We start from the raw sequence: 24,238 nt of genomic DNA on the forward strand, positions 1-24,238 counted from the left end.
TGTTACAAAGGTGGAAAAAGGTAGACTTATTGGTGGTTCAAATGTGTGACCGGAAGCTCATGTTGGGGGTCTCATATGACACCAAGTTTGCAAACAAACTGGTTGAATCTCAGTTGCCAGGGGGATGGATGGAGTTTGTAGCTGGGGGCTGTGTTGTAAAAATGTTTAATTTCCTGATTTTTGTTTTGGAAATTGAATTTTTTAATGTAAGATAAATGGGGGAAAAAGTGTTTGAGAGATTTTTAAATAAGTTTAAAGTAATTGCAATTCAAAGGATAGCCTGTGTTTATTTAACAAGGTCAGAGTTGGAATTTGGAAAACATTGAACAATAGATTAAGCTCTTTCTGAGTCTTAGTGAAGATGAGATGCCTACAGTTGTCTTAAGGAGTTCACATTGTTCACATGGGTCCCAGATCATGGGTCCCAGATCCCTTGAGATCATAGCAACTGAAAACAATGGCTTCAGTCTTCCCAATATTTAATTGGATAAGTTTCTACTCATGCAGTATTGGATATTACATATTAACAGCATTTACAAATTCCAGTTAATTGGCATCTGAAAGTGACCCTGGAATACTGAAATTGAAGTGTCTGTCCGTCTTGTGGTGTTGATGCAAAAATATTTTGGACCAAATTTTTGTTCAGCTTTTGCCTGCACCAAGCAGCTCTTTCCTCCTGTTCTAACTTGGCTGAAGCGTGAACTGATAATAACATGGTGAGAGCAACGTGCTTATCTATGACCTTGGTGAAGAACAGGTCCAAAAGCATATCTCCTTAGCGGGGAGATTTAAGGATTGGGGAGGAAACAAATGGAATGACAAAGGAGGAGAGTGAATTAGTCAAATCAGGCACAGAAAGAGAAATAGAGAGGGAAATACTTATTGCGTTAAGGAAGAGAAAAGAAGAAACAGAAAGGAAAAGCAAGAAAGAAATAAATTTAAAATTTGGGAGTTTTAAAATGCTCGAAAGCAACTATATACAGGAATGAGAATTAGCTGGTTAAAATGTTCCCTTTCTGGCCCAGAGTGATGGATTGACATTACATTAGCAATTTTCATTACTGTTCTTTAGCAAATTTAACGGGCAAATCCAGTGAATTATTTAGAAATAACTGGGAGGCCAAGGGCAAGATGTTGTTTATTTGAGGCAAATGGTGGAATCACTTACATCGACTAACAGGTTCTGAAGATTCGCAACTTGCAGCATATCTTTTAACCCTAAACTTGCTTCCTGATTTGTGCCTTAATAATGGTATGAATTGCTGAGACTTATTTCTCTAGTAAGGTATAGCCTGTTTACTTTACCAGAAACCCTTTTATTAAGTGCTTTGTGCAAATTGACTTTAAATCGATAATGTCTAGTATTTGACTAGTATTTGGAAAAATTTGCTTTATCCATTTTGTTTGCTTATTAATTTGGGGCATATTTATTTTTCAGATTGATCGCACAGAAAGAGTTAAAAACTGCCTCTCCCCAAAGTTCTCAAAGAAGTTCCTGGTGGATTACTACTTTGAGCAGGTGCAGAAATTGAAGTTTGGAATTTATGATATTGACAACAAAACCATTGATTTGAAGGATGATGACTTCCTGGGACATTTTGAATGCACACTGGGACAGGTAAATAGAATGCTTTTGTTATAATTCCATATCCCAAATATCCTGGGAGCTTTGCTACAATTCTGGGGCATTCACTGATCAACAAAAACATTGTACTCTAGCTGAAATTCAGAAAATATTTTTAGAAGAGAAATCTTGATTAATCATTGCTACAACCAGGTTTTTACCCCATCTTTAACCCAAGTTCAACTAATGCGAATAAGGTGAAAATGCAGCATTGATTGAACATTATTTCTTGAGCTTTGATAAGCAATCACACAGTGGTGTAGTTTCTTAACTGTACACATACAAAGATAGCATGTTTATTGAAGTAATCATCACAAATAGTACAATAACAATTCAAGAATCCAAGAAACATGCAGTAGTTGCACTCATCCAGGGGTCCAGGCTAATGTTCTGGGGACATGGGTTCATATCCCACTATGGCAGATGGAGGAATTTAAATGCAGTTAATTAATAAAAAATATGGTAGTGAAAGCTACTCAGTAATGGTGACCATGAAACTATCATTGATTGTCATAAAACCTATCTGGTTCACTAATGTCCTTTAGGGAAGCAAATCTGCCATGTTTACCTGATCTGGCCTACAAGTGGCTCCAGACCCACAGCAATGTAGTTGACTCTTAACTGTCCTTTGAAATGGCCTAGCAAGCTACTCAGTTGTGGCAATAGGGGATGGTCAACAAATGCTGGCCTTATCTGTGACATTCACACCCCATGAAAAATTTTAAAAAAACTCTTGCACTGATTTTTTTTTTTGGTCTCTTTTTCACTGTGCTGGGTGTATTCATTCACTGAGGCAGGTTTATTTTCTCTACATCCATATTTTGAGAATATAATTAATAAATTAACTTATAACAGCAGCTCAACCAACCTGAGCATGGCTTCTCCAAGACTTATTTGCCCTGAAAAAAACTTCGTTTTCTGATTGCGTCAATAAGTCTTCAATCAATTTGACCTATCAATCATTTTTATGATTAAACTGCTTACTTTCCACTTCCACTCATCAAGATCATCAGGCTTTAATATGTCTGTGGTAAGAGGCTATTGAGTCGAGACCGGGGCCTTCAAGATATTTCGCAGGATCTGACAACTTATTGTTTGCTGTCAACAGTTGTAGAGTGAGTGAGGGGAAAGCTGTTTTGGCATAGAGTCAAGAATGCTTCTCAAACTATGCCAAATTTAGTTCTTACCAATTAAGAATTATTTCAAAGTTGAAATGGTCAATGCATGTAAAGAAATTTTTAGTTGCTTTCTCTGCTACTTGTTTGTTCTACATCTGCTTGGCTCTCAATATTTGCATTTAAAACATACAGTCTTATGTTTCTAAGAATGCCAGAGTATCAAAAACTAGCAATCCTATGGAATTTTTTTATTGTTCATGGGATGTGGGCATCACTGGCTGGGCCAGAATTTATTGCCCTTGAGAAGATGGTGGTGAGCTGCTGCCTTGAACCGCTGCAGTCCATGTGGTGTAGGTACACCCACAGTGCTGCTCAGGAGGGAATTCCAGGATTTTGACCCAGTGACGGTGAAGGAACGGCAATATATTTCCAAGCCAGGATGGTGAGTGACTTGGAGGGGAACTTCCAGGTGGTGGTGTCCCCATGTGCCTGCTGCCTTTGTCCTTCTTGATGATAGTGGTCATGGGTTTGGAAGGTGGTGTCTAAGGAGCCTTGGTGATTCCCTGCAGTGCATGTTGTAGATGGTACACACTGCTGCAACAGTGCGTTGGTGGAGGAAAGAGTGAATGAACGTTGGTGGGGTGCCAATCAAGTGGGCTGCTTTGTCCTGGATGGTGTCCAGCTTTCTTAAGTGTTGTTGGAGCTGCATTCATCCAGGCAAGTGGAGTGAATTCCATCACATTACTTCCTTGTAAATGGAGGGCAGACTTTGGGGAGTCAGAAGGTACTCACCGCAGGATTCCTAGCCTCTGACTTGCTCTCGTAGCTACAGTACTTGTATGGCTAGTCCATTTCAGTTTCTGGTCAATGTAAATTCACAATTAATTCTTCTGGAATTTCAGTGCTGAGTTGTGTACCTTTTAAACATAGAAATGTAGAAAACTACAGCATGGGAGAGGACAATTCAGCCCATGTCCGTGCCAGCCAAAACATTTATCCAGCCTAATCCCACTTTCAAGCTATCAGTCTGTAGCCTTGTTGGTTATTCCACTTCAAGTGCATATCTAAATACTTTTTGAATGTATTGAATGTTTCTGTCTCGATCACTATTCCAGCGTTTGGAACTCACTGCCTGAGTGAAAATATTTTTCTCAACTCTTCCTTTTATCTTTGGTTAATGATCTTTCCACTATGTGAAATGGACCCTTCCTATCCACTGTATCTACAGCCCTTAATTTTGTACATCTCAACTAAATCTCCCCTCCACTGCCTCTGCCACAAAGAAAATAACCCCAGCCTATCCTATCTTTCCTCATAGCTAAAATTCTTCATTTCTGGCAACATCCTCAAATCTCCTCTGTACTGTATCTAGTAAGATCGCATCCTTCCTGTGTTGCAATTCATCATATGCTAGCTGTGGTCTAAAACTGGTGTTTTATACAATTCTAGCATTACCTCCCTGGTCTTTCTTTCTTAGCCATGGCATCACAGAATCTCAGTGCAGAAGAGGCCTTTCGGCCCATCGAGTCTGCACTGACATGTGAGAAACACCTGACCTACCTACCTAATCCCATTTACCAGCACTTGGCCCATAGCCTTGAATGTTATGATGTGCTAAGTGCTCATCCAGGGACTTTTTAAAGGATGTGAGGCAACCTGCCTCCACCACCCTCCCAGGCAGTGCATTCCAGACCGTCACCACCCTCTGAGTAAAAAAGTTTTTCCTCACATCCCCCCCCTCAACCTCCTGCCACTCACCTTGAACTTATGTCCCCTGGTGACTGACCCTTCAACTAAGGGGAACAGCTGCTCCCTATCCACCCTGTCCATGCCCCTCATAATCTTGTACACCTCAATCAGGTTGCCCCACAGCCTTCTCTGCTCCAACGAAAACAACCCAAGTCTATCCAAACTCTCTTCATAACTTAAATGTTTCATCCCAGGCAACATCCTGGTGAATCTCCTCTGCATCCCCTCCAGTACAATCACATCCTTCCTATAATGTGGTGACCAGAACAGCACACAGTACTCCAGCTGTGGCCTCACCAAGGTTCTATGCAACTCCAACATGACCGCCCTACTTTTGTAATCTATGCCTCAATTGATCAAGGCAAGTGTCCCATATGCCATTTTCACCACCCCACTAACATGCCCATCTGCCTTCAGAGATCTATGGACACACACGCCAAGGTCATTTTGTTCCTCAGAACTTCCTAGTGTCATGCTGTTCATTGAATACTTCCTTGTCAAATTACTCCTTCCAAAGTGTATCACCTCATACTTTTCAGGGTTAAATTCCAGCTGCTACTTATCTGCTCATTTGACCACCCCGTCTATACTTTCCTGTAGCCCAAGACACTCAACCTCACTGTTAACCACCTGGCCAATCTTTGCAGACTTACTAATCCTACCCCCCACATAGTCATCTATGTGGTTTATATAAATGACAAATAATAGGGGACCCAGCACAGATCCCTGTGTTACGCCACTGGACACTGGCTCCCAGTCACTAAAGCATCTTCTTGTCCCAACCACCCCCCCTTAAACCAGCTTATATTTCACCCCTTTTCTATTTTTCCTTAGTTCTGTTGAAGAGTCATGCGGACTCGAGACGTTAACTGTGCTCCCTTACACAGATGCTGCCAGACCTGCTGAGTTTTTTTCCAGGTATTTTTGTTTTTGTTTTCGATTTCCAGCATCTGCAGTTTTTTGCTTTTATCTTCTGTCATCACCCTCTGCCTCCTACAACTAAGCCAATTTTGAATCCACTTATCAAATTACCCTGTATCCCATGTGCCTTTGCCTTCTTTAAAAGTCTCCCATGTGGGACCTTGCCAAAGGTTTTGCTGAAATCCATATAAACTACATCAACTGCACTATCCTCATCTACACACCTGGTCACCTCCTCAAAATTCAATCAAATTTGTTAGGCATGACCTCCCTCTGACAAAGCCATGCTGACTATCCCTGGTCAAACCTTGCCTCTCCAAGTGGAGATAGATTCTCTTCAGAATTTTCTCCAATAGTTTCCCTACCACTAACGTGAGACTCACTGGCCTATAGATCCCTGGCTTACCTCTACAACCCCTCTTAAATAGTGGAACCAAATTAGCTGTTCTCTAGTCCCTCTGGAACTTCCCCCATGGCCAGAGAGGAATTAAAAATTTGGGACAGAGCCCCTGCGATCTCCTCCCTTGCCTCCCTCAGCAGTCTGGGACACAAATCATCCAGACCTGGAGATTTGTCCACTTTTAAGCCTGCCAATACCTTGTCACTCCCTATATCAGTTTGCTTAAGAACCTCGCATTCTCTCTCTCCGAGTTCGATACCTTCATCCTCATTCTCTTGGGTTAAGATGGATGTGAAGTATTCATTCAACACTCTAGCAATTGTCCTCTGGCTCCACCCATAGATTGCCCCCTTGGGCCCTACTTTTTCCCTGATTATCCTCTTCCCATTGATATACTTATAAAATATCTTGGGATTTTCCCCACTTTTACCAGCCAGAGCTTTCTCATATCCCCTCTTTGCTCTCCTAATTGCTTTCTTAAGCTCCACCCTGCACTTTCTGTACTCCACTAATGCCTCTGCTGATTTGTTTCCCTTGTACCTGCTAAAAGCCTCTCTTTTTTGCTTTTTCATCATATCCTGAATATCTCTGGTCATCCATGGTTCTCTGGGCTTGTTACTCCTTCCTATCACCCTAGAGGGAACATATTGAGCCTGTACCTTCCCCATTTCCTTTTGGAACGCCCCCCCACTGCTCCTCTGTAGATTTCCCCACAAGTAGCTGTTCCCAGTCTACCTTGGCCAGATCCTGCCTTATTTTACTAAAATCTACTCTTCCCCCAGTTCAAAACATTTTTTTTGCATCTTGCCTATTTCTTGGTACAATTTAAGCTTGTTATGGACAATGTTGTGGTCACTATCACTAAAATGCTCCCCCACCACCACCTCAGCCACCTGTCCGGCTTCATTCCCCAGAATTAGGTCCAGCACTGTGCCGTGCCTTGTTGGACCCTCTACGTATTGACCTAAAAAGTTCTCCTGTACACGTTTCAAGACATCCACTTCATCCAAGCCCTTAATGTTATGTCTATCCCAATTAATGTTGGGAAAGTTGAAATCACCTAATATAATTACCAGTCCTACTCCGGCCCCCTCCCACAACTCTTTCTCCGGTACATCGATGATTACTTCGGTGCTGCTTCATGCTCTCGTCGGGACCGGAAAAATTTATTAATTTTGCTTCCAATCTCCACCCCTCCATCATTTTCACATGGTCCATCTCTGACACTTCTCTTCCCTTCCTTGACCTCTCTGTCTCAATTTCTGATGATAGACTGTCCACCAATATCCATTACAAGCCTACCGACTCCCACAGCTACCTCGACTACAGCTCCTCACACCCCGCTTCCTGTAAGTACTCCATCCCATTCTCTCAGTTCCTTCGCCTCCGTCGCATCTGTTCTGATGACGCTACCTTCAAAAACAGTTCCTCTGACATGTCCTCCTTCTTCCTTAACCGAGGTTTTCCACCCACGGTGGTTGACAGGGCCCTCAACCGTGTCCGGCCCATATCCCGCGCATCCTCCCTCACGCCTTCTCCTCCTTCCCAGAAACATGATAGGGTCCCCCTTGTCCTCACTTATCACTCCACCAGCCTCCGCATTCAAAGGATCATCCTCCGCCATTTCCGCCAACTCCAGCTTGATGCCACCACCAAACACATCTTCCCTTCACCCCCCCGGCGGCATTCCGTAGGGATCGTTCCCTCCGGGACACCCTGGTCCACTCCTCCATCACCCCCTACTCCTCAACCCCCACCTATGGCACCTCCCCATGCCCACGCAGAAGATGCAACACCTGCCCCTTCACTTCCTCTCTCCTCACCGTCCAAGGGCCCAAACACTCCTTTCAAGTGAAGCAGCATTTCACTTGCATTTCCCCTAACTTAGTCTACTGCATTCGTTGCTCCCAATGCGGTCTCCTCTACATTGGAGAGACCAAACGCAAACTGGGCGACCGCTTTGCAGAACACCTGCGGTCTGTCCGCAAGAAAGACCCAAACCTCCCTGTCGCTTGCCATTTTAACACTCCACCCTGGTCTCTTGCCCACATGTCTGTCCTTGGCTTGCTGCATTGTTCCAGTGAAGCCCAACGCAAACTGGAGGAACAGCACCTCATCTTCCAACTAGGCACTTTTTACAGCCTTCCGGGCTGAATATTGAATTCAACAACTTTAGATCTTAAACTCCCCCTCCCCCCATCCCTACCCTGTTTCTCCCCCCTCCCCCTTTTTTTTTTCAATAATTTATATAGATTCTTCTTTTCCCACCTATTTCCATTATTTTTAAATCTAAAACTAAAACTTTGTTAGTCTTTCCACCCCACCCCCACTAGAGCTGTACCTTGAGTATCCTGCCTTCCATTCTTAATTAGCACTTTTCTTAGATAATATCACCACCTTCAACACCTCTTTGATCTTTTTGTCTGTGACATCTTTTGATTATCTGCTCCTATCACTGCTTGCTTATCCCCACAATCACCCAACCCTCAACTTCTCTCTCCCCCCGCCCCCCACCTTAGACCAGCTTATATTTCACCTCTCTCCTAACTATACCTCAGTTCTGCCGAAGGGTCGTGAGGACTCGAAACGTCAACTGATTTCTTCTCCACCGATGCTGCCAGACCTGTTGAGTTTTTCCAGGTAATTCTGTTTTTGGTTTGGATTTCCAGCATCCGCAGTAGCTTTTAGCTTTTTGTTTTTATAATTACCCTATTATTGTTTTTACACACCTCTGCAAATATTTGCTCCTCAATTTCCCGCTGACTATCTGGGGGTCTATAATAAACACCTAACAATGTGGTTGCCCTTTTTTTTTTATTCCTAAGCTCTACCCACAAAGCTTCATGCCCCCTCTAAGGCATGGAGTGTAAGAATCCCACTTGCCATCTTAATCAATTTATCAACCTGTCCTGCTACCTACAGGAATCTGTGGACTACTGCAAGGTACCTCTATTCCCTCTACACTTCTCAGTATCATACCATTTATTTTGTATTCCCTTGCCTTGTCTTCCCTGCTCAAAAGCACTGGATTGAATTCTATTTGCCACGTTTCTGCCTTGGAAGGTTGTATAACTGTCAAATTTTGGAGGTTTTAGATCAATTTTCCTCTGTAAAATTTTAGTGCAGCAACTATTGTACCAGTTTTACTGGAGCAAATTTATGTTGTTTTACTCTTTTTGTCTGAGAGTACCTTGTGATATTACAGTGTGAGCAAAATTTTCTGTTCGTCATTCATTATATTAGAGCTGTCTGCTTTTTGAAAGGTCTGCTTTTTGAAAGATGGTAAGCTAATAAATTAGAACTGATGCATAGCTCTTTAACCTGTATCCTGTGAGGTTCTCATTTTTCTTGCAGTTTAACGTCTGAGTGCTTCAGTTAATGTAATAATACTGTTTCAGTGCTTGGACCAATACTATCTATGAAGCAGATTTGAGGGAATGCAAAAGCAGCATATAATGTTTTTGTTTCAGCTCTTTTGATGAATTTTGGGATTTCTAAGTGTGAAAATGCTTTTTCCACTCCTGGTGCAGGTGTTACACATACTTGCAGAGTAAAGTTTCTTTTTTGAACTCTATCAGACTAGCTATCCCTACTGCACCACTGAAATTTCCATGTACTGTAAGGTCTATGTGAAGTTAAATTGGTGATTTGGTGCTATGCTGTGCTGAATTGTGATCTGAATTGTGATCTGCATTGTCCTAAGAATCTGAGAGAGAACACAGAAACTCCCTTTTCTGTTTGTAAATGGTTACTGTTTTTTTTTCCTACTGGCTTACCCATATAGAAAGCTACTACTACATTTTGGTGTACTTAACAAGAAGGAGGAGGGAGAACTTTTCATTTTTAAAGGAATTTTTATCATGTATTACCTTGAGACACATTATCCCTTTAACTATAGAGACTGGAAGGTTAATTCTGAAATTTGCACTTCAAAAGTTTTCTTTAAATTACCTAAATTAGGATAAAGGGTGTACAGTGTCAAAATTCAAATATGATGCATGCTTAACTATGAAGAGGACTGCAAGCTACTCCAAAAGTCCACAGTTTAATACATTAGGCAGATAGATATTGGATGGTAAAACTTTTTTTTAAAGGGTTTAAGGAAAAAGATAGTGGAATTAAAATAAATGGATTATTATTTCAGAGAGTCAGGATGGTGTGTTTGGCCTCCTGTAACATTCAATATTCTAAACTTTACTAAGAATTTCTTGAGCATATTTTCATCTGACATTTGAGAGAATCTGTCATTTGAAGTAAATCTTGATGCTCTAATGTAATTTGCTGTTGTTCCAGTGGCAATCCAACATCATTGTGATATCATGCAGTCTGTGTATCTGTGTGAATTGTTTGGATACAAATATGGTGGCAACAACTTGCATTTATATAGCACCTTTAATGGTTCTTAATGGTTTTTCACGAGTGTGTTACAATCCTCCATAGAGTCCGATACTTTCATAAAGATTGAATTTCCAACCAACCAAAGGAAATAACTGGAGGGCAAGGTTTCATGTTTTAGGACATTTTACAGTAACAAACTAAAGTCAACATAGATCAAACATTACTTAGCCGGTAACTAATACAACATACAAAATAAAAGGTACTTTTGCATTAGCTAACACAATCATGTTATGTCCTACAATCCCCTTTTGCTGTGCACTACACTTCTGGAAGTTATATAGCATTACAGGAACATGGCTGCAAGCTCCCCAGTGGGGTCGCTTCTCTCTGCCACACTAGGTTGAACCTTCTAGTATCCTTTGAAAATTATTCCCATCAGCTTGAGTCTTCCAAATTCAATTTTCACCAGCAAGGCCTACATAGACAACTCTTTTCTTCTTAATCTCCAGAACTCTGTTTGATAAGTCCTTTATTTTGAATAGAAAACACGCTCTGCCAAGCATCTTGCTTGGTGTTGATGCAAAGCAGTCCTTCTGCTTCCCCACAGCAGTAGCTGCTTTGTCTACCTCCTGTGTCTCAAAAGCAGCTGTGGCTTTTTCTGTGAGTTACTGTGCATAGGTGTGAAAACTGTTCCTGTATTTCAATAGGTTTCTGTTTGAGTTTCTTCCCCCATGGCAACCAGGTCACATTGGTCTGTCTCAGAGTAGAGGTGTTTAGTATGACCTCACCATCACATTTTCAGAACGTATTGTTTCGCCTCAAGTTAAAGGAGGCATTTTAAAATGTATAACTGAGTTGTAAAGTCCAGTTTCTTATGAGTGTTATGTAACAAAATTCTGCCCTGAACGCCATAAAGTGCTTTTAAGACTGATGAGCAGAACAATGCTTTGTAAAAGAGTTAGGTTTTAGGAACAATTTTAAAGGAAAGAGGTAGAGAGATGCAAAACTTTAGGGAGAGAATTCCAGAGTTTAGAGCCCTGGCAGCTGAAGGTCTGGCCACCCATGATGGAGCAATGAAAACGCAGGAGGCCAAAAGTGGAGGATAGCAGAGATCTCCGATGATTACAGGGCTGGAGCAAGTTAGAGATAGGGAGGGGTGAGGTCCTGGATGGACTTGAAAACAAGAGTGAGAATTTTAAAATTGAGGCACTGCCAGAGTGGGAACCAACCTAGGTGGTGAGCACAGGGGTGATGGATGAATGGGACTTGATGCAAGTTAAAATGTAGTTTTGGATGAGCTCAAGTTTATGCAGGGTGCAAGTTGGGAAGCTGGCCAAGAGAACATTGGAATAGTTGAGGCTAGAGGTAAGAAAAAAGCATGGAATGAGGGTTTCTGAGGCAGATAGCAACAAATGAATGAGGATTTCTAAACATACGATTTAAATTTTATGTTAGCTGTGTCTTAATCTTGTGTCCTCCCATTACATGTAAAATTTTAAATGACTGTTTATTCAAAATGCCACCTAACATTGTCAGTTTTTAGGTACCGTTAGACTATTAATTTGACTATTAACAATTGAGAGTTCAAGACTCCTCCCAGCTAACCATTTTTAAGTTTAAGTGCTGCTTCCTAGTGGTTGGTTATGACAGTGAGTAGATGAATTATGCAGATCGGGTAGGTCCCAAATGCCAGTCTGTCCTGATTAACTGACGTTTGGGTATTGTTTAGCTCTAGAAATTTACATCTGTTGATCTTTGACATTTTGGACTTTTGAATTCTCCTTTGAAGTTTCTCTTATTTCATGGTCTGTTTTCCTGAAGAAGATCAAATATCATCTATTGATAGAGTACAATATAACCTTTTCAGTGCAAGGCATTACTGAAATACGGTGGATAGTGTTGTAATATGTCTTTAAAGGGTAGCAGCATGCCATCACTTTAAGAGAAGTGTGTCATGTGAGCCAACCTCGGTTTCACTTTGGCCTGGAACTGAAAACAGCCACACAGCTCTGCTGCTGATGAGTTCAAGCTTTCTGTCCATGTATATATGTTGACATGTGCCTAGAATTAATAAATGAACCCACAAAATGTTTGCACAATCCCTTATGAGCAATTGGTGCCTTTTATATCATTATTACACAACAACATGGTATGTGGAAGTGGTACCTTCTAAATGGGATAGCGGTATGCAATCACTTTAAAGGCATGTTACAACAGGTAGCACAGGCAATAAATGAGACTTCCACTGTTGCATACATGAAAACGCACATGAGCCTAAAGGTATTAATGTTTCTGTCAACTGACTCTGAACAGTTTTTTATATACATTTTCCTTTCAAATGTTCCTTAAACCCTATGCTGATTTTGGTTGCAAATTTAATCAACACGGTGAATTAAACTGAGGGAACAAATTGTGAAAATGTGGTTTGATATTTAGAGAATTTTGACCTTAGGATAACTTCATTTTGAGTCAACTGATCTATGTGTTCATGTTTTCCCTTCACCTAATTTTTTTTCTCTTTTTATTCATTCATGGGATGTGGGCTTTGCTGGCTGGGTCAGCATTTATTGCCCATCCCTAGTTGCCCTTGAGAAGGTGGTGGTGAGCTGCAGCCTTGAACCACTGCAGTGCATGTGCTGTAGGTATACCCACAGTGCTCTTAGGAAGGGAGTTCCAGGATTTTGACCCAGTGGCAGTGAAAGAACGGCGATATATTCCCAAGTCAGGATGGTGAGTGACTTAGAGGGGAACTTCTAGGTGGTGGTGTTTCCATCTGCTGCACTTGTCCTTTTAGATGGTAGAGGTCGTGGGTTTGGAAGGTGGTGTCAAAGGAGCCTTGGTGAATTCCTGTAGTGTTTCATGCTGCCTTTCATGAGTTTCAATTAGGGATGCAAAATGATAAAGTACATGGACTATTTCATGTCTTTCAGTTTCACTGAAATCCATGGACAAATTTAAAAACAACTGCAATAAGAAAATGGTGCATTGCTTGGCTCATGCATCCAATAACATGCTAATTTGTACATTAGAGGATCTAATGGCTTCAAACTTCATTGTCCCTTAGCAATATTGATTATTACTACAAACCTCAGTGCTGTTGATATTTGTATGCCTAGTGCAAATTAGTTTCTAAATATCCTTCCAGTTTTTACATTACAGCTGTCTTTATTTTTCCAATGTTCAGCTCTCTGATTAACCATTTAGATCTAGTTTTTGTGCACCTCCCACCGATATGCAGAACCAAGATGCTTACTTACAAGGCCTGTACCCTCAGCATGTTGCTGTATGGCAACAAAGCCTGGACAACGACACCTATCAAGAAAATAGGCTCAATATCTTCCATCCTTAGCATCATACAGAAAGGCAAAGTCACCAGTGAAGCAGTCCATTCCAGGGCAAACATGCTTGTGCTAATGAAGAAAAGAAGGCTTTGCTGGCCAGGGGATATACTCAGGATGGAAGATGGCTGCATCTCCAAGGGTATGCTTTTTATGACGCAGCAGTTCTAGTACAGCGACAACACTGGCATCTACCTGTCTATTTGGAAAATTGCCCAGCTATGTCCTGTACACGAGAAGCAGGACACATCCAACCCGGTCAATTACCGCGCCATCAGTCTACTCTCGATCATCAGTAAAGTAATGGAAGGGGTCATCAACAGCGCTATCAAGCGGCACTTGCTTAGCAATAACTTATTCACTGACATACAGTTTGGGTTTCACCTGGGCCACTCAGCTCCTCACTTTGTTACAGCCTTGGTTCAAACCTGGATAAAAGAGCTGAACTCCCAAGGTGAGGTGAGACTGACTGCCCTTGACAACAAGGCCGCATTTGACCGAGTGTGGAATCAAGGAGCCCTAGCAAAACTGGAGTCAATGGGAATCGGGGGGGGTCCGGGGAAAACTCTCCACTGGCTGGAGTCATACCTGGTACAAAGGAAGATGGTTGTGGTTGTTGGAGGTCAGTCATCTCAGCTGCAGCACATCACTGCAGGGTAGTGTCCTCGGTGCAACCATCTTCAGCTGCTTCATCAATGACCTTCCTTCCATCATAATGTCAGAAGTGGGGATGTTCGCGGATGATTGCATGATGTTCAGCACCATTCGCGACTCCTCAGATACTGAAGCATCCATGTCCAAATGCAGCAAGACCTGGACAATATCCAGGATTGGGCTGACAAGTGGCAAGTAACATTCGTGTGTGCATGTGACTCGCCACGTGTGCGCACGTCTACGGGCGCCAGTCAGGGACTAGGAATTATGCGATAATTAACCCACTCCTGTCCCTCCAAAAGACACATGTCAGGAGTGTGATGGTGCAGCTCCCACAACTCTCAACAGCCAGGACAAAGCCTACTTGTTTAGTACCACATCCACAAACATTTACTCCCTCCACCACCAACACACAGTAGCAGCAGTGTGTGCTATCTACAAGATGCACTCCAGTAATTCACCAAAGCTCCTTAGACACCGTTTTCCAAGCCTGAGGCCACTTCCATCTAGAAGCATAAGCACAGCAGACACATGGGAACACCACCACCTAGAAGTTCCCTTCCAAATCATCCTGACTTGGAGATATATCGCTGTTCCTTCACTGTTGTTGGGTCAAAATCCTGGGACTTCCTTCCTAATAGCACTGTGGGTGTACCTACACCATTTGGACTACAGCGGTTCAGGAAGGCAGCTCACCAGCACCTTCTCAAGGGTAACTTGGGATGGGCAATAAATGCTGGCCCAGCTAGTGAAGCCCACATTCTGTGAATGAATAAAAAAAGGATGTGAGCCATCAAATCCACAAGGGAAACTTGATCATGCTATCATAATAGTTTTGCAGTTTGTGTTTATTTTGAGATGTGTGCACTGAATTCAAAAGTACTAAGTTCACAATGACTTTGAGAATTAAAAAAAAACTAAATTAAAATATTTATTAACAAAAAATATTTCAAGCACATGTGTAGGTCTACAAATTACTATTATAATAACTCCTAAAGTTCCTAACTAACCTAACTCCCAATTACACCCCATTAAGGCAACAGTCCAAAAACAGATTTTAGATTTTAAGCAGGTCCAGCAAATTAACACAATATCCTGGACAGTGAAATTTCAAGTAATTTTTCTCCAGCTTCAGTTTCGGTAGACAGCAGTCTTGTGCATAAATGCCGGAGGCTTCATTAAGCTACTTCATATACTTTTGTTAGATCTCATAGGGCCTTCTCCTGACACACAGCCTCACTCTCCTTTTTAGAGATATTTCTCTCTTAATATGTAAATTCTATTTCATAATTCTTTGAAATTGTATCTACCTCATCATAAAAACTTTCACGTTGTCACTATTTATTGTCAGTAACCCTTAGGAAAAATAAACACGTTCCTTAGCCTTGGCTATTTGTAAACAGACTAAGATCCCATTGAAATCCAAATCTCCCTTCATCTATCTAAAAATGCAAATTCCCTTCACCCTTATATGCTAAGCCAGCATCCATGTTTACTCATTAGCATATCAAGCACCTCTCTTCTTTTGAGTTAAAGCTTGCAGCCTACTTGGCTTCAAATGCAATTAAATCTCTCACAGACAAAACTAATTACCCCCATTAACCTACTTTACAATAAACCAGAGAAATATTATGAAAATTATTATACCTTCATGACAATGCTATGAGGAAGTAGCCTGTGCCAAGAAACCAGCAGGGCACCTAAAACTCTGATTCAAGGATGCTGTCAAAAGGAATATTGAAAGCCCTCGACATCAATCGTGACAAGCGGGTGGATTTGCAATGAAACACACCGTGTTGTAGCGCGAGGCCCCAAGATGATGAGTGTGCTGGACTGTTGGAAATGCCATGGATTTTTGTTAACAAGATAACTTTTCTTTGCTCAGGACTTGCATGTAGTCGATGATTAACAGGCCCAACCCTTTTGCCTTGGGTGGGGGATGGGAAAGTTTAAACTAGTTGTTAGCGGCACGCAAAGCACATTGGCATGTGAGTTTAAAGAGGCACATTTGGCTCGGGGGTGAGTAGACAAACTGGAGACAGAGGTCCTTTCCGTGGATTTTATTTTTATTAATGACGAGAGGCACAAACCGGCTGAAATCACCCCAAGCAAACCACTTGTAAGCGAAGTAACAGCAAAACCACAGAAACAGACCTCCCTGATCCAGTTGGAGCTTTGTTTTCTTGAGTTTTTGTCACTGGGCAAAATGATTCTAGATATTGAATTCTATCAGAACATACATATAAAATGATAGCCGCGTGTATTTGAACGAGGTGAAAATACGTGTTCCTGTTGTTCGTAGATATAAATCCTCCTGATTCAGTCAGTTTGGCAGCACATTACCTGACCCTTAGGCTGCCATTTCCATCGTGTTCTGAAACCAGAATGTGCAACATTGGAACAATGTCCATAATAAAAGTTGGAAATAAACAGATCACTGTTACACGCTCTGATACAAATCTATGCGGTGAGCACCGTCGATTGAAATTATTGGTTATGAAACATAGTTGTATAGTTTGCAAAACATCATGATATATGTGCGTCTTCTTTATATCAAAGTTAACCCGTTAGAGCTCGAGCAGAAATGTGTGCTGCATTTTCGATTAAAAGAGATTCGGACTGTAAATTGCCAGTGTTACATTATTTTTCATTGTAGAATATACAAACATTTGTGACCAGAAGGGCCACCGCCTGAAAGAGAATCCATGCATTTTTCAATTTCTCTACAAATATGTGTATTCTGTAGAGAAAGTCACAGGTTAAATTAACCTGGAGACTGCTAGTCGGGTAACTACGTGATGACCTCCCCTCCTGCTCACACCGCCTAACGTACTTCAAGAATTCCATTGTCTACTTCATATATTGATGCATTTTGAGGGGCAATAAATAAGTTGAGTTGAGCTCGGGTACAAGTTAACTGTTTTATAAGATTGAATTTAACCATGGACTTTAATCTCTAACCTAAATGTTTAACCTACTCGTAAGATCTTGTATTATTGATATCTGATGATTTAGATTATAGTAATCATCGCTATGACTTTGTCGATCCAAGAAATTGACAACAAACTGAACAACATGAAACGAGCTAAAGAGTCAATGTCAAGGTGAAACACAGTGCAGGATCAGCGATTATCAGAAGGATCATCGCCTTCGTTTCTCTCTCCACAGAAGTTGCTTCATCTGCTGAGTTTTGCAGCATTTATTTGATACTTGAGACATTTAATTTACAGAAATTGGTCTGTTGCAGTTAAACTATTTTATTGCTCAGGATTGCACCATGTCCCATTCCACAACCAGTCAGAAGTTCATTCTTTTCGCAACGAGCTGCTCAACAGAAGTTCCTCTAGGTTTGACTTGAACTCTCAGCCTCGGCAATGCACACACATCAATCCTGTCAATGTACGCCGTGCTAACCAATTACGCCACTAGAACAAAGTAGCACTCATTTGCATCCTGGTGGAGTGTGTGGGGGGTGGTGACAAGTGGGGAAACACTAGCTAATGATCAATGCAAATGGCGACACTATTTGTAAGCAAGAATTCGCCATCATCATGACATTTGACTTCAGAAGCTCCAAAGCAGATACCAGCCCTGCAAACAAAACATCATCAGAGATCACCCCATACCACTGGCGAGGGCCAACTTCATGTGTGGCACTTGTGGCAGACTTTGCCTTTCTAGAATCAGCTTGTTCAGCCATCAAAACAAGTGCAGCAGATGATCTCATCTTATCTCAATAAAGTCATTTCTTGCAGATGGAAGGATTCCAATCACAGTTTTTGTGACATTATGACACTTGACAGAGGGCAGAATTGTCCAGATTTACACTTAAGTGTGGTAGCTGGCGGGAAAAACAACGCTTTACCCGCTAACCCCAATGGTGGCTTTTCACGCCATATCGTCCCAAACCCGCCGCGTTAATTATGCATTCCTGGGGGAGACACTGTTTTAATGGCAGGCGGGCTCCAATTCACCTGCTTTGCTATCACCTCGCCGCTTCCTCATGCCAGGCACCACATTTAAACTACAGCCGCGCTCAGTGCTTCCAGCCCAGGACTGCAGCAAAGACGACGTGGCCCCGAAAGGCAAGAAGACTGCAGCCCTCAAATGCCTTTTGGACGCTGTGGAGGCCCGTTGTGATGTTCTCTACTCCTGCTCTGGCCGCAGAAAGGGCCCAACATTACCACTCCAGCTTGGTAGGCGGTGGCAGTGGTGATCAGTGCCAATGTTGCACGGAAGAGGCTGGCCATCCAATGCAGATAGAGGGTGAATGATCTCATCTGTGTCGCTAGGGTAAGGCATCACTCTAAACTCTCACACTCAATTCCATCACACATTCACTGGCATCTCACTCACTGCCAGCTCAAGGGACATCATCACCCATTCTCTCACACACCCTCACATGCCCATCTGGCCTCATCTGCTCTGAAGACTGCCTCCTCAGCCCTCACCATCGTGAGGCCACTTGCACAGATCAACATGTGCTCCCACACACCTTAGGATGCCCCTCCTTCCCCAGTACAGCCCTCGCCCTGCAGCCTCTTCCCTTGCCGGAGGTCACTTCTCCCCCTTTCCCAAGCAAGCACTAGACCTGCAGCCAGTGAAAAACCACCCACTTTTGGCTGATCTGGTGGGTAGAGGCCTGCCCATGAGCCCCCCTAAAAGTGATGTGGTGCTGTCTGTGAAGCCTGGCGCTGATGACTGAGTGCTGAACGAAGCAAGGTAGGCAAACAAACCTTGAAGTCCTAAGCGAAGTGCAGCCCGCCGCATGCATTCCTTTATATATGCTGTTATGAAACATGTTGGTATGTTTTCCTGCTGTCGTGGGAAGACAATCCAGCATGCTTGCCTAATAATGACATGCAGACGCATTGCGATGAGGTTCTGATGGCAGGAAACGCGGCCCGCCATCGGCGATTGGACATTCGCAAACTGGTTTCACGCTGGCGTGAAACCGATCGCGCCATATTGTCTGCTCACGCCATCGAACACACCCGATGCCAGCGGCCATGGAAAATCCCAGCCAGAAACTTTCAGTGGAGGTGTGATGAATTAGCATGCCAGCCTTCTTCACTGAGGCTGTACTTTAGATACTTGGCAGAATTGTATGATTCACCACGTCTCGTCTGCTGACCCTTAAATTTTTATTTGGCCCCTTCCGAAAGAGAAGTTCTTGATTTTCCCTGTTGGAATAGCCGATCTATATAATGATGGGAAAATCTTTGATGTGAACTGATGTGGAATACATTACTGATGTGTCGTGCTGCCTGTCTTTCCTTTGGTATCACAATGGACCAGGCAGTTTCGTTTCATTTTAACTTTCTAGTTGCTATTGTGAAACCTTCCTGGTCAGTGCAGAAATTGGTTGCATTCCCAACATATCCTAGGAGGTTTAGGGGGGGATGTGAGGGAAAAACTTTTTTACCCAGAGGATATGACGGTCTGGAATGCACTACCTGGGAGGGTGGTGGGGGCGGGTTGCCTCGCATCCTTTAAAAATCACCTGGGTGAGCACTTGGCATGTCATAACATTCAAGGCTATGGGCCAAGTGCTGGTAAATGGGATTAGGTAGGTAGGCAGGTCAGGTGTTCCTCACCTGTCGGTGCAGTCTCGATGGGCCGAAGGGCCTCTTCTGCACTGTGTGATTCTGTGATATCAAGCTGATCATGATTCAATTGTTTTGACAGATCGTCTCATGCAAGAAACTGATGAGGCCTCTCATGCTGAAAAATGAAAAGCTTGCAGGAAAAGGAATAATCTCGGTAAAGACCTTCACTGTTTTTGACGTTCTGTATGCTCACGTTGGATATAGATTAGTACTTTGAAATGTTTAAGCTTGGTAATGTGGTATTTTTTTGATTATGACGCTACTTGGAGGATTAGAAGTAATTTTAGTGGCTCAAAACAATATTTTCAGTAAGTGTGTTTGCCTAAAGGTTCAGATACATTAAGCTTTTAAATTGGTAACATGAGTATATAAAACTGTTAGCTGTGAACTGCTTATGGCAAAAGCACTGTTGTTTTTCTATTAGGGTTTAAAATCCTTAATGCAAACTTGAAAATTAGAACCTTTGTCAGAAGTAAACCACCTGAGGGTGATTATAATTTTAACATTAAGCTCTAAGATCATCTTCAGTTTTCCCCCTGAAGGCAGGCCCTTAGCCGTGGTTTGGCAAATAAATGCCAAGTGCTGTGATTTTATTTTCTGGATCTGCCACAGGTGGAATGGGGATCGAATCCCATAGTGTTGGTGTTATTTGTTTAACACACACGCTAGCCATCTAGCCAACTGAATTAACTGGCCTCCATGTGCTAAGGTATGGTGGCAGAAACTGAACTTGCCCAATCTGCCGTGTGTCATAGGTTAAATTTTGTAGTTTTTAAGATGAGTGGCCTAAAAAGGTTATTCATATGGCATTGTGGCATCTTATTTTTACTTGAATTAGCAATAAATATGACAGTATGAATCAAATGGAATTTAATTAAAATCTTGTAGGTCTTACAATCTTGTGAAGGAAGTAAATAGACCACTCAAAATTACTTTGGCGTTTCAATCCTGCAAGATAGAATTATTGAAATTATGATAACCATATGCAAAATGTAAATCTTTCAAACATCATAGGCAAGTTTCCATAACTAGTAGACTATGGAAGTATGTCTTATAGGATTAACTGACTGTGTTTTAAAATAAAAACATGCTTGGCTCTTAGATTTTGGCAGAAGAAGTGAAAGATAACAGAATGGTAAACCTTCAAGTTCAAGCACGGAATCTGGATAATAAGGTATTAAACTTCTTCCAAAAATTCAAAGCTTTTTTTATAAACTCATTTGTTCTACCGCTGCGTACTTCTATTTGCCCTGAGACGGTAATGGTGGGCTTTCTTGAACTGTGCAGTAATGTTGTTGCAATTTGATATAATTGAATGGTACATGTACAGTTAAGATTAAACCATGTTGATGTGGCACTGGAGTCACATTATAAACCAGACTGGATAAGGTTGGTGGGTTTCTTCCCTCGAACATCAAATGTTTTTCTAAGATAATCCAACAGCTCTGCTTCCCTTTTTACTGATATCCGCTTTCTAATTCTTAATATCAAAAAAAAACTAAAATTCTCAAACTGGCAGATTTGAATTTCCACTCTCTGGATTATTAGCATCTGGATTATTAATATAGGATCATAACCGCTACACTAAAGTCCAACTTCCCACAATTTTGTGGCCCTACACTTTGGTGCTTTATTATTTTCAGTGTAACACATCAATAATAAATAAAGTTGCTGGTTGACGATATATTGCAAATATATCTAATGAATAATTGTTCTACTTTTTATTACTCCTGATGGTGATGTTCAGGATCTCTTTGGAAAATCAGATCCTTATTTAGAGTTCCACAAACAGACAGAGGATGGAAAGTGGCAATTGGCACACAGAACAGAGGTAAGATATCAGTCCTAAGAGATAACTGCTAGCAATTTGTTTTCATCAAATATTAACACACTGATCATTTTACTTTAGCCTTTCTTACATACAGCTTCTAATGATTTACTTGGGGCTTTCAAAAATAGTGGCACTTTTACAACTTATGTTATTGGTGAAAATGTCAAGATTAAGTTGAAAAAGTATTTAATAAAGCATATGGGATCCTGGGCTTTATAAATAGAGGCATTGAGTACAAAAACCCAAGGAAGTTATGATGAACCTTTTTAAAATGCCAGTTCAGCCTCAACTGGAGTATTGTGTCCAATTCTGGACTCCACACTTTAGGAGGGATGTGAAGACATTGGAGAGGATGCAGAAAATATGTAGGAGAATGGTTCCAAAAATGAGAAACTTCAGTCACGTGGATAGATTGGAGAAGCTGAGGTTGCTCTCCTTGAAGCAGGGAAGAGATTTGATAAAGATGTTCAAAACCATGAGGGGTCTAGAGAGAAACTGTTCCCATTGGTGGAAGGGTCAAGAACCAGAGGACATAGCTTTAAGGGAATTGGCAAAAGAACTAGAGACAACATGAGGAAAAACATGTTTTACGCAGTGAGTGGTTAGGATCTGGAATGCACTGCCTTAGATTGTGGAGAAGGCAGATTCTACTATGGCTTTCAAAAGAGAATTTGATAAGCACCTGAAGAGAGAACTTTTGCAAGGCTATGTGGAAAAGTCAGCTAAATGGAACTAGATGAGTAGCTCTCATAGATCATCAAATGGTTGGCTCTTTATGTTCTGAGGTTAATTATAGTGGTAGTGCCTTTAATAAAGAGAAAGGTGCTTCAAAGAGGCCTGAGGAAAATGACTCTAAGCCAAAAGAGAGAAATTGGACGGTGACCAAACTCTTGTGATTTACATGGTGCCTTAAATAGAGTGGGACAGAAAGGCATAGGAATTCCCTCCTGAAACCACTGAACAATTGAAGGTGTGGCTACCAACCGTGGGATATTAGAGGTCAGAGTTAAAGAAACAGTGCATTGGAGGGTTTGTAGGGCTGGAGAAAGTTAGAAGTAGGGAAGGACAGGCCATGAAAAAGTATGAATACAAGGATGGGAGTTTTAAGTTGTAGGCATTGGCTCCTGATGGCCTCAATGTGGATGATTAGTGTGGATGGGTATGATTTAATGTGGGATAAGATGGAGACAACAGGGTTTGGATTTGCTGAATTTGAGGTTGAAGGATAGGTGGTTAACCTGAGACAGTGACAGGAAAGGAAATAAGAGTTTGTGGAAAGATTTGTATTTTGAAGACTGTGGCTTCAGACTTTTAACACTCCAACTGGAGGAAGAGTTGGCTTACCCGAGACTAGGGCTGGGATTTTCTGGCTCCACTGTGGCGGGACCCGCCGTGGGGAATGCGGTGGGCCAGCCAAAAGTCCATTGACTTTCGGCGGGACTGGACGATCCCGGAGGCAGGCAGGGCCGGAAGATCCCGCCCTAGGTGTTAGACAAGCAATTTGACACCATGGGGCAATGGAGGAGCCGAGAAGTTGGGAGAGTTAAATCTGATGGTGTTGACTTCATGGCTTCAGATAATGTCACCAGGGCGCAATTTGTAAAGGGGAAAGAGGGGAGGCCAAGGATGAAGCCTTGGTGGACTCCAGAAGTAATGGTGTGGGAAGGCCAAGCCATTAACAGAGATTCCTTGCTTACTAGTGAATAGTTGAGAGTGGAATCAAGCAAGGTAAATCTCATGGAGCTTGATGGTGGGGGAGAGGTGTTGCATGAGAATTGTTCAATCAGCTGTATGGATCACTGCAAAAAGGATGAAGTGTCAATGCACTGCAGATATGGTTCCAGAGAATATTTTGGTGCTTTGGGAGGGTCCTAAATCTGATCTGAGGATTTCAAGTAGGATTGTGGAAGGGTTGGGCATGTGTGCGAGGTGACAACACATTCAAGGACCCTGGAAAGGAAAAGGAGGTTAAAGATTGGATAGTAGTTCTGAAAGGCAAATGGGTCAAGTTTAGACTTTTGAGGAGGAGATGATGACAGTAGTTTAGGAAGGAACAGTGCCTAAATAGGTTAAGATGCTAACCAAGAACAGAGATTGGCTGATTTGGGCTTTAGGGGGAGTGAAATTGAGGGAGCTGGAGATGGGTCTTGTGGATGAGAAATGTTTCTGGACAGTAGAAACAAGATTGAGAGAGGTTGTGTTCCAGTCTAGTGTGGGGTAGGTGAGAAGAGGGTGAACTTGGCAAAGGGGAAGAAACAACAGAGGCAACAATGCCCATGGTCTCTAAGTTGGTGACAAAGAGTTCCATGTACTCTTGCATGATGATAGAGTTGGAGGGGTTTAAAGAGGCAGTTTGTCAATTGGTACTAAGAGGAAAGGAGCCTAGGGTTATCTATCCAAATGAAAACATTTGAAAGAACAGATTTTACTTCTGCTATTTTACTAAAATAATATTGGAGATGGGTGATTGATTATTGAAAAACGCTATAATATTTCTCATAATTTGGAAAGTAAACATAAGAAAAGAGAGCCTGCGCCACACTAACATTATGCTATATGCCCAAGGGAAGAGTTTGGAGCTACATACCCAAGTGATAATTCTTTTTATTGAAGGAAAACCACAAACATCTGTTGTTCCAGATAATGGGCATAAAAT

At 42.0% G+C, this 24,238-nt stretch overlaps 2 protein-coding genes across 3 annotated transcripts in view; both read left to right on the top strand.

Moving 5' to 3' along the window:
• The window catches only part of LOC144679844 (copine-3-like), a 750,377-nt gene that overhangs the window by 613,712 nt on the left and 112,427 nt on the right, over positions 1-24,238 (top strand). The gene's annotated exons all lie outside the window — the stretch shown is intronic.
• LOC144679843 (copine-3-like) overlaps positions 1-24,238 on the top strand; it is a 98,197-nt gene that overhangs the window by 29,867 nt on the left and 44,092 nt on the right. For both annotated transcript variants that reach the window (XM_078540690.1, XM_078540691.1), the window contains exons 3-6: positions 1,439-1,618; positions 19,831-19,905; positions 20,854-20,925; positions 21,499-21,582. In XM_078540690.1, the coding sequence (XP_078396816.1) occupies positions 1,439-1,618; positions 19,831-19,905; positions 20,854-20,925; positions 21,499-21,582 (411 nt within the window). The remainder of the gene's footprint in view (positions 1-1,438; positions 1,619-19,830; positions 19,906-20,853; positions 20,926-21,498; positions 21,583-24,238) is intronic.

The sequence above is a fragment of the Cetorhinus maximus genome, chromosome 4, assembly GCF_964194155.1.
Source record: "Cetorhinus maximus chromosome 4, sCetMax3.hap1.1, whole genome shotgun sequence".
Taxonomy (NCBI): domain Eukaryota; kingdom Metazoa; phylum Chordata; class Chondrichthyes; order Lamniformes; family Cetorhinidae; genus Cetorhinus; species Cetorhinus maximus.